The 11,911-nt window shown below is 33.7% G+C and overlaps 1 protein-coding gene across 1 annotated transcript; it reads right to left on the bottom strand.

Annotated features, from left to right (window-relative positions):
- Window positions 1–226: 226 nt before the first annotated feature.
- On the bottom strand, window positions 227–920 carry LOC120072594 (large ribosomal subunit protein uL24z). The gene has a single exon (XM_039024990.2). It carries the CDS (start codon window positions 846–848, stop codon window positions 408–410), a length of 441 nt encoding a protein of 146 aa, XP_038880918.1. The 5' UTR covers window positions 849–920; the 3' UTR covers window positions 227–407.
- Window positions 921–11,911: the final 10,991 nt, after the last annotated feature.

The raw sequence follows: 11,911 nt of genomic DNA, 5'->3' as shown, positions 1-11,911 counted from the left end.
AGAAAATGCATTCAATTCCTAAAATATACTTCGTGCTCCAAACAAATCAGAAAACCAAAGAAAATTGAATGCCGATATTTGAGCCATCTAAAGCCCATGTCAACTAAAATAGATGTCATCCAATATCTATAGCCCATTTCAAAGATCATGTACTACAAATAAGCAACTGCACTTCCATCAAACAAAGCGTAGAGAGGTAGCAACAGTATGAATCAAACAGGAAGAGTAGCTCATCGGAAAAACAAAATGTGATTTCAAAATACCATAAATGAGGGCCTCCAAAGTCGTCGACAATTATAGCAACATGTCCGAGGAATTTTTTCCTAGTATCTTAAGAACACAAAACACGCTAGATAACTATGAAAGAAATAACAGCTCCATCGAATTAAACATCACCATTTTCAAAATTAATCGACGCTCTGCATGATATCCTCTGCGGTGAATTTGGTACCTTTGTCCTTGTCAGCGGCGGCACGGCCCTTGCCTTTACGATCCAGAAGTGATTTGCGGTCCTTGTCCAGCCTGAGCTTCGTAATCACGACCTTAGAGGGTTTGATGCCGACGTTCACAGTGGAACCGTTAACCTTTTCCCGAGTGATGCGCTCGATGTGGATAACCCACTTCCTACGATACACCTGCACTACCTTACCCTCCCGGCCCTTGTAAGTTCCACGGACGACTTGGACCTCGTCATCTTTCCGGATCGGCATAGATCGAACGTTGTACTTTGACCGGAGGTCAGACGAGAGAGGAGCACTCATAATAACCCGACGAACGCTCGACGGGGCCGTAAAATGAGCCTTGCGGCTCTTGCGGCGGGAACTGGAAACCCTAGGATTGTACTTCATGGCGGCCGGAGAGAGTGGGAAGGGGGAAGGGGGAAGGGGGAAGGGGGAAGGGGATAGGGGACTGGTGAGTGAAAGGCGAAGTTAGGGTTTCTCTTCCTTTTATACATACAATTGCCAAATTACTTTGGGCCTAGCTTAGCTTCGATGGGCCTTAATTTGGACTTACAAACTTGTGGACCGAATTTGGTCTTCCAAAAAGTATGGTAAAGCAAATAAAGGGTATTCATATATTAGTGGTTAATTACGTGTTTAGTTCCTTCAAATTTGGATTTCGTGTCTATTTTATTATTAAATTTGTAAAAATATTAAAAACATTCTTGAACTTTCAATTTATATCTAATAACTCTTAAATAAATTTGATTTTCTTAAAAGTTAGTTAAACTATGATATATATGTTGGGTTTTATGTCCTGTAAATAAACTATTTATTGATTATTAATAAAATAAATTGTTGTCTTATTTTGTATTTAATTTTGCATAACTTAATCTAATAAAACAAATTTTCAAGTTATTTTATGAAACCTTGAACCATGTGTAGTTGAGATACTAGTGGATCATGTAATAACATGGTGTATGGATAAGGTTGAGTGTCTTATCCTGGTGACACAATGGGACTCACTTTGTAATTGTGATAATCGATTTGATATAAATTGTTCATGTGGAGATATGTGAGCGGGTATGTCCTATACAAAAAGTTTGTATAAGATTAGATCGCGAAATAATTAATCTCTTTTTAAATCCATTAATTGAGGAGGTTAATATTTTATAGGATAATCATATGTAACTCGATCTTAATTTTGAATGAGTTATGAATTTCTGTCTATAAAGGCTCATCCTTTGAATTGCATGGGTGAGAATGGTTCGAGCCGCCAACTCAATAAGCCTACACTACAAGAAAAGCTATATTTTTTTTACATTTGCAATTTTAAATTTTGACCTTTTTATGAAAAAATGTCAAGTAATAGGTAATTTTAAAGAGAAACGTCAAGAATTTCTTAGAAAATGCGAAGGTTGTGCAATTTTTTGGACTTTTTTCATGCTGACACACTACTTGATGTTTAAAAAATGTCAAGAGTTCTTTAGGTTATTTTAGGAACTATTAAACTTCTTCAATTCTTTTTTGCCAAAAATTTCACGAGTGAGGTCTACCACTTGTTGTCTTCCCTCTCAAATGAATCCAGCTCCCTCTCGCACAAAATTTTCACGTTGTCACTTTCTTGCCACTGCAGCTTCCTTCCCACTGTTGCTTCCTTGTCATCGCTGCTTCCTTGCCACCACTTCCATGCACGAAGATTTCAGCCTAAGCCCAAGTCTTCATCTCGGCGAATCCAATTTCTTGCTTTCGTTTTTTGCATTTTAGAGGTTTGTATTTTAGGGTTAAGAGGTTCGTTTTTTGTATTTAAAGTTTAAGGTTCATATTTCAGAAACTTACTTTTCGTTTAGTGTATTGCAAAAGTTCATATTTTAGGTTCAGAGTTTCTCCATCTTCTTGCTGACTGCCCAGCCTCATTTCTTGGCTTCGACACCCCCATGTTGGGGCTAATGCCCTAAAGTCTCGTGTCCTGTAGTTTGTAAACAGTTTGTACGAACGTTTGTGATGTATAATATATGATATTTACTTCACTTCTTGATTTTACACATTTAGATGTTTTATTTGCTTTACCACAAACCAATAAACTAAAATCTTTGGTTGTCTTTATGTAACTTAAGTATGTATGTGGTGACATACAAGTGGATTATGTCTTAATAGATAACCAAAATGGTCTGTAGTATATGGATATATGAGGGAAACCTTATCCTGGTAATGTTACGGATGTGGCCCGCTTTGTGGAATAGTTACAAGTGTTGTGACTTGTCACAGATGGTCTGATCCTGATCATTTGTGGAGGGAACATGCGAGCGGGAGCATCCTATATAAAGAGTTCGTATAAGACTTGACCACGAAGTGTTAACGTCTCGTCATATAACCTCGTTCATGATAGAGACTTCACTTCACTAGGATGACCATAGGTAACATGACCTCAATCCTGAGTGAGTTGGGAACTTCTGCCATTGAGGACGGTTCTTTGATTTGCTTTGGGTGCGAGTGGCTAGAGCGCCAACTCAAACCTACCACTTTAGCGATTCGTTTGATTTGCGTCTGGAGTTCCCAAACTCTCGACGGTTTATTTGATGCGTCGGGAGTTACAAGAACTCCCGACGCAGTAATATATACGTAAGGAGTTCCTTCATTAGTTGAAAATTGTCTTTTAAATATTTTTAATTTAAAGTTTGTAATTTTTAAAAATTTGATCTGAATAATCTGTAAAACATAATTAACCAAATAAAAATTCACATAATAAATAAAACAACGAAAACGAAGTCCATACTATAATAAATAAATAAATAATTACAATATCCTAAAATAAATAATAAAAAAAAAATCGATACTAGAACTTCATAAACATTCATATCACAGATACATAAAAGAAATAAAATGAAAACAACGTCTAAAACACGTCTGGAACACAGCATCTTCAACAATCGTCCAAGCTCATCTTCGAACAGCATTCTACAATAAAACAAAAACATTCAAATGTCATAATCGGTAAACATCCGCAACACGTTCAAACTTCATAAACAAAACATCCACAACACATTAGAACTTTGTAAATATTCATAAACACACAAGAACTCCAAGTTCAACGATAAAACGGGTGTAATGAAACTCTACCCACCCCCCACGACAAACATAGAACCTCCCGAACATCAAAAAACACACAAATATCATAAATAAGGACTAACACACATAAAACTCAAACTTTGTCCCCAAAATGATTTAAATCAATCTCGACCTACCCCCACAACACATTAGAACTTCATAAACATTCATAAACACACAAGAACTCTAAGTTTAACGACAAGACGAGTGTAATGAAACTCTACTCCCCCCATAACAAACATGGAACCTCCCGAAAATTTAAACACACAAATATCATAAACAAGGACCAACACACATAAAACTCAAACTTTGTCTCCAAACTGATTTAAACCAATCTCAACCCAACCCCCACAACATATTATAACTTCATAAACATTCATAAACACACAAGAACTCTAAGTTCAACGACAAGACGAGTGTAATGAAACTCTACCGACCCCCCACGACAAACATGGAACCTCTCGAACATCAAAAAACACACAAATATCATAAACAGGGACCAACACACATAAAACTCAAACTTTGTCCTCAAAATGGTTTAAACCAATCTCAACCCACCCCCAAAACACATTAGAACTTCATAAAGAACTCCAAGTTCAACGACAAGACGAGTGTAATGAAACTCTACCCATCCTCACCCCTCACGACAAACATGGAACCTCCCAAACATAAAAAAACATACAAATTTCATAACTGCAGGCTACCATAACTATAGTATAGCCAACAATTCTTTATCATAAAACTACTTAAGACATAACTACTTTGCTACCATAACTATAGGATAGCAACATATAAGACAACTAAATAATGTAGTAATCATACCTAATTCGATGGGTCTCCTCTCTGTGATCGTATCATGTCTTCAATCATTTTTCTCATTTTTTTCATTTGTCTTGCATGATCCTCTTTCATTTGTTTCTAAACGTCTTCAAGTTTCTTAATCCTCGACTGAGACTATTTGAAATTGACTCTCAATTCCTCCATTCCCCTCTCTGTTCCTTGAGTGGATGACGAGCTTGATGAGATGCTACCCTTCTTGACTTAGGCTTAAGGCCCCAACCTAGGCCTTTTGAATATCCGGGTCGTCTACCCAAAACTGTCTCATAGATTTCATCTCCTGTTAGTGGTTGAGAACCTTCTAGAGTGGGGTTGGATTGTAATTCCAACATTTGATTCTAGACATATTAATTAAATGTGTAAGAACGAGCGACTAAAGTTAGAAATGAAAAACAACACGATAGTAAAGCAAAAAATGTTACATGTGCATTTTCAACTGCCTCGTTCACGAACTTGCCACCTTTAGAGTGTGTTTCCCTAAATAGGTCAACACGTCCTATTTTTCGACCTTCTTTTACCTGCAAATCTATCTGAATTTGCAGGAATAACTTCGATCCGCCTATGTGGTCGAACAATAATTTCTCTCTATTTTTCCTGTTCGTCATAGACATTTCCTACATTTCAACAAAAAAATAAATGTCAAAAGTGTGATGTATTAGTAAATGCAGCAAATGATACATGCTTTAAATATTCTACCTCAAACGTTTCACTTTCGAAGCGGTCACACAAAAAATACCAATCTTCTGGTCTATTTTTAAGCCAGTTAGGCAATTTGGCACGTGCTTGTTGAAGATCTCCACATTTCCTATAATGTCTGTGCAAATCTGCTCTAAATTCTTTGAAGGAGTTTTGCATTTGATGTTCTATAAAACGGTTAAGTCGTTGACTGGACAGATCAAGTTTGAAATGAGGCTACAAAAGAATGAAGGAAGAATTAGCATAAATGATGTTCATGACTCTTAATCTACAATTGACTCTAAAAGAATAAACTTATAATTACTTACCAACAATTGACTCTTAGCCAATTCTATAAACTCGTTTGGAACCTCAGCAAAAGTACGACATCATATTGGAAATACAAATCTTATAGCGACACCAATCGCATTACTAAATTGTACCAAATGTTGAGATATCGATTTTGTCTCCCCCGCATGATCACGATTGTAACTTTGCCATGTTTTTTGACATATTTTTCTAACTCGATGTTCTGCGAATGTTCGCGTTTATGATGTATTTCAGTTAACAAAATATATTTCAAAATATACTAACCTGAAGTATCACCCACAGAAGATCCCGTATTGCCTAGATATATCTCATGGAATTCTTCATCGGCCTCCTATTGCCTATTAGGAGTTGACATCGTATCTATACAAACACAAAAAAGACAAAACAATATTAAATTAATATGAAATACGTGTAAACAAAGCAAAAGAGAATTGAGTAGATACATCATTACTCATCATCATAATCTAATTCAAATTATTCATAAGCACTTGAACTGTTATTGGAAGATAATTAAAATGTTATCAGCATATGTTTTTTTCAATATGTATTACATCCAATTTATGTCGTAACAATAGTCTAGACCAATATGGAAGTTGGAAAAAAATACTTTTCTTAGTCCAGTTTAGAATTCGTTTTCTTTTTTTATCTTGCTTCGATGGATGTTTACTAGGCACAGAAAAGTTTAGCATATTTATTTATTGTAAGATCTCTTCTCCATTCATTACGACTGGAGGAGGTCTACGTTCAACTTTTCCATCATGTTGTCTACTTCAACGCCAACTATGATTCTCTGGAAGATAACGTCGATGTCCCGTAAATGATATTTTTTCTCTTATCTCGAAGGACGAATTATCTTCTTTGCATATTGGACATGCTCGATAACCTTTTGTACTCCACCCAAATAGGTCACTGTATGCAGGAAAATCATTAATCGCCCATAATAAGGTAGCATGTAGTTGAAAAAACTCACCAGTAACAGAATCATAAGTTCGCACACCAATTATCCATAACTCTTTCAACTCTTTAATCAACGGCTGCAAGTAAACATCAATTTCCTTTCTAGGAGATTTTGGACCAGGTATGAGCAAAGACATGAAGAAGTTTGTTTCCTTCATGCATTTCCAAGGGGGCAAATTATAAGGAATTATCACCACATGCTACATACTATAAGAAGTATTCATATTTCCAAACGGATTGAACCCATCTGAAGCTAATCCCAAATGAACATTTCGGGGATCTAAAGCGAAATGAGGAAATTCACGATCAAAATGTTTCCACCCCTCTATATCAGCTGGATGTCGCAATACATCATCCATTTCAACTCGCTTATCTTTATGTCATTTCATGTCAGAAGCGCCTTCTTTTAATGCAAACAATCGTTTTAATCTCGGTATCAATGGAAAATGACGCAATACCTTACGTGGTATTTTTTTTTACCCTTTCCATCATTAACTTTGTACCGAGACTCACCACAAACGGAGCATTGTCGCAAATCTGCAAATTTTTTCCAATACAATACACAATCATATTTGCACACATGAATAGACTCATAACCTAGGCCTAAATCACGCAATTTTCGCTTGGCTTCATAAAAGGAAGTAGGTATAGAGGTGGAAACGCTGCTTTTAACAATTCCAGCAACATGTCAAATGATTTGTTACTCCAGTCGTTGAGAACTTTGATATGCATCAATTTCACTAAAAAGTTCAAGAACAAAAAATGCGAACAACCAGGGTATAATTCATTACGTGCTTCGGTCATTAAATCCTCGAATAAATTCGTGGTATCTCTTTCTTGACCATTAGAGGACATTTCATTCTCAATCATTTTTTTATTTGCATTTCCGTTTTCAATTGGAACTTGTAAATCGTTTATAAGATTCAACATCTCATTTTCTTCGACAACATTACTCTTTATAATATCTATTTCAATATTCTGTATTGAATGACTTGTTTGACTTTCAAAACTTCTAGATAAGTTTACTGGCTCTCCATGATATACCCATTCACAGCATGAGGGAGATATTTCATATGTTAATAGATATCATTACACAATATCTATTTTTTTCCCAAATTTAATTCATACAATTCTTGCATAGACATCTTATTCGTCTGGAATTATTAACATGAAACTTTGTCATATCTAAAAACTGAGATACTCCTCTATACTCCACTGATAACTTATTCCTTAGTTTAGTCCATTCTTTATTCATCCTTAAAAACAAATCTTTTTAAATCTTTTCTGACCAACTTGTAATCCAAAACAATAACCTGGATTAAAGGACAAAGTACAAATAGTTTATTAAGCATGAATTTTGATTAACTTATTACAAAATTTCAAGTTTGTTCGGAGTATTTAAAATTTTAAATAATTTATAATACGTGATTTGACTTTTTTTTGCCCCTAATGTTATTGATTTTTCCCCTCTAAACTAAGTCCAAAATTAAGTAAATTATAACATCCATAATCCAAAAAATTGCATAAATTGAAACATCCGCAATTTGTGGCTTAAATAAAAAATAATGCTAATTAAAAACAATCCACAATAACATCCATACTCCAAAAAAATTGCATAAATTGAAACATCAACAATCCATAATAACAACTCAATCCACAATAACATGCTATAAATTTCCACAATTCACAAAAAATTACATAAATTGAAACATTCACAATCCACAATAACAACTCAATCCATAAAAAAATTGCATAAATTAAAAAATAATGATTTAAATTAATATACAAAATAAGAGAAAATAAAATGGGAGGATTACCGACGGGCGGCGGCTGGCGGTTGAAGGAGGAGGCTGTTGAAGTAGGGGAGGCGGCAGCGACGGGCTGCTTGAAGGACCTAAACGCAAAGGGAAGGGAGAGGGATCAGCGGGCGAGGGAGCGGAGCGGGGGGAGGAGATCGACGGGGAAGAAGGATGGGGAAAATGACAGAGATCGACAAAGGGAAAGGGAAGAATCGTAGCGGCGACGGCGGGTTTGGGGTTCGGCGGCGATGGGTTAGGGTTGAAAATGGGGAGAATGGGGAAATGAGGAATAAGAGATCTGGTTTTTACCAGATCCCATCTCCCGACGCCGCCCGACGGGTGTCGGGAGATCCGTCGGGTGGAACTCTCAACGGTTAGAGTATGGCATTGGGAGTGTCCCGCGAACTCCTGATGCCTATTTTGTTCGTTGGGAGTTCCCAGGAACTCCCAAAGCCTATTTTGTTCGTCGGGAGTTCCTGGGGAACTCCTAACGGTTCTTTACGGCGTCGGGAGACACCCTTTCTCCCAACAATCAAACTCTCGATGATCGATTTAGGCGTGGGAAACTCATTTTTCTTGTAGTGGAAATAATAAGTACTGTAAAAAAGAATAAAAAAATAATAAATACAAATAGTAAAAACGATTATTGTAAATACTATAGCAAATATGGGTTTTGAAATAATATTGATTGTAGCTAATTGAGAAATACAAAATAATATTCAATAGGTGATTATAATAGTTTTAGAATAATCATTGTTCTAAACACACCCTAAGCAATTACTATGTTTGTTTTTAATCATTTTTTTTTTCAAAATTTGAAATTTATTATGAAATAAGATATAATCCATTTTTTCGCTTCCTTTTATTTTCCTTTTTAGTATTGTTTATAATATATTATAACGAGTTTAGATTTGAAATACAATCAATAATTTTTTACAAATTCAGTTTATTGTATTAATTTGGTATACAAATTTTGTTTTTTCTTTTATGTATTATTTTGTACTATGAAAACAGATATTTCAATGTGGGCAAAGAATCGATATCAAATATGTATCTATACTGATACATCCAAATACGTGGCAGCTACATGTCAAATACCTATAATGAAATATTTGATTTTTTTCTAAAAAAATTTTTGGACACGTGTGTCCCCTTCCAGATTAATGAAAGGGACACGACAAAAAAAAAAAAAGAAAAAGAAAAAAAAAAAAAAGTGTACACTTGAGCTAAATTTTAAGCCCACAACCCACTTATTTTATAGGGATTTCTATCTAAAAGACTTAAAGGTTAGACACTTATTTTGTTAATGTTTTGAACATTTCATTTTTTTACAAAAAAGACCTATTGGCTTCTTATTTTCATTAATATTAGTGGTTATTTACAATTTAGCTCTCACCTACGTTATTTATATATATATATATTTATTTATTTCTCTCTCCCCCATGCATATTCTCTCTCCTCCGTAATTCACACCAATTTCTTCATCTTTCCTCCATTTTCTCCTTCCTCCCTCTCTTTTCTCCTTCCGGCAGTGTGAATTGCAGACGGTAGACAATGGCGTGGGACAAATTGATAGCTCGACACAAGATGATATGAACGACTTTGGACGAATCGATATTGCAAATGGTATGAGGAGAATCAACGGTGATGGATTGAGCAGATTCGATCGACAGTATGGCGAGAAGAACAAATTCGATCGACGATATGGTGAGACGAACAAATTCGATCGACGATATGGTGAGACGAACAAATTCGGTCGACGACAATGAGAAGAGAGATTTGTGGCAGTCATGACTTAAGAAGAAGAGATAAATATTGAGGGTTATATATTATAAACTACCATATGAAGATGAACTTTATTTTTTCCTATTTTTTATATACATTGTGATACATATGTATTTTTTTTTAGTTTTTGCAGAAAATATGATATATACTATAGTATATGTATTCATTTATTTGATATAAACAAGTATTTTTTTTATTTAGACTTATTGTATTATGATATATATATTGTAGTGTAAATGAAATTTATAAAGATTTATATATTGTGGTATATTTCATATATTAGTTTATATTGTGATTTATGTCTGAGTCAGTATTTAATTTATAAACGGCAGTGTATTTCATATATTGGTTAGAATATTTTCAAATACCTAACAAAATGTTCTAAAGTATATTTAAAATAATTTTGGTATATTTAAAATAGTCATTAATCCGTAAAAAAACTAATAAATTGATACATGAAAACCAATGCAAATAGAAAATAAAATTTTATTAAATACATTTTTTAAATTAAAAAATAAAAATAAAATAAAATAAATACATTTTCTCTCTCTAAATGATAAACGAGAAAAATTATATTAAATGCATTTTCTCTAAATATATTTTCTCTCACCATGATTAAAATAGCTTCAAAATAAGAAAAAAAATATATAAAGATAAATTTGTTATGTAAAAGTCCCTATTATTTTATAAAAATATTACAATCTTCAACGACCCAAAAAGGAAAATAAGTAAAAGAAAAATCAGAAAAACAAAACAAACCCTAAAATAAAATTTCCTTCTCCTCCGATTCAGATTCAGCCCCTCCATTCTCTTCGTCTTCAATGCACGAGTCACGCCGCCCCCATCTTCTTCCCATTTATTCGATTCAGCAAAGCCAAACCTGCACTGGTCGCCGCCGCACCTTGCTGCAGACCATGCCTCAGAAGAAAAATACGAAGGGTAGAAACTAGGACGGGAAGAAGAACACCAAGAAAAAGACGATGAGTCAGTACTCGAGAGGAGGAGAAAAATAAAATGAAGAAGAAGAAGAACAAAAATAAAGAGGAAAAGGGGTCTATGCTATGTAAGAAGGAAGTCGATTGAGGGGCTTTTCATATTTCTAGAAGGAATAAATGACTACATGCAAACTACTGCACATCAACACTGGCTGCCAAATGGCAAGATTTTTCCTACAATTTTATATTTTATAGGATTGTTTAATACTTGGTTGCTAATTTTTTAACACATTTAAAAAATTCTCTACTTTTCCCCCTAAATTATTTAAGCTAATTGTTGTTTTAAATATTAAACAATCTCGTTACTATCATTAAGTTTTTAAAATTCATTTTTTTAATCCATATTGGCTAATTTTAATTATTTTATTATATATATAAAGAAAATATATTAAAAAATAGATATAAAAAATTGATTTATCCTCGAACGTATTCGTATCTTAATTTTTTAGAAATTGGTGAATATTTGTGCTTCATAGATTTGGTATGTCTTTCCTTTAATGTATTTTTGAAGATTTAATGAATAAAATCAAAGGATTTTGTTTTCACTATTGAGTTCAAAATGGGAGAGATTTAGTGGAACGAATGTTGGTTTTTTTTTTTTCAATGGGAACAATATTATGTATTTAAATTTTTTTTTTTGTTGATATTAAAATTTTTTATTTGTAGCACTGAATCTAGATATGCATATCTAAACAAATTTTGCTTGTTTATTTTATGGATAACTTGAAATGCAGACAACTAAGTTAAAAAACTTAAGTAGGCGTTAGTAGATACAAATATTAATGAATGCTCAATTTTCTATCAACTAAAACAAGATTCTATATCCAAACCATTTTTTATTTTTTCTTTTTAATTTTAGGAGTATATAGTTATTTACCATCCCTTATGAATAACATATAATATCATTTTAAGAAAGTAAGACTAGATTTGCATAAAATAAAATAACAATAAAAAGTTTTTTTTTTTTTTTTTTTTTTGAAAGTGA

The sequence above is a fragment of the Benincasa hispida genome, unplaced genomic scaffold (assembly GCF_027475165.1).
Source record: "Benincasa hispida cultivar pf3 unplaced genomic scaffold, pf3_genome.v1.1 HicScf77, whole genome shotgun sequence".
NCBI classification, from domain to species: domain Eukaryota; kingdom Viridiplantae; phylum Streptophyta; class Magnoliopsida; order Cucurbitales; family Cucurbitaceae; genus Benincasa; species Benincasa hispida.
The sequence above is the reverse complement of the archived record's forward strand: the minus strand, read 5'-3'. Positions and strand labels throughout refer to the sequence as shown.

What these genes read in the sequence shown, in the direction of transcription:
- LOC120072594 (XM_039024990.2), bottom strand. Translation starts at nt 848, where the DNA reads ATGAAGTACAATCCTAGGGTTTCCAGTTCCCGCCGCAAGAGCCGCAAG.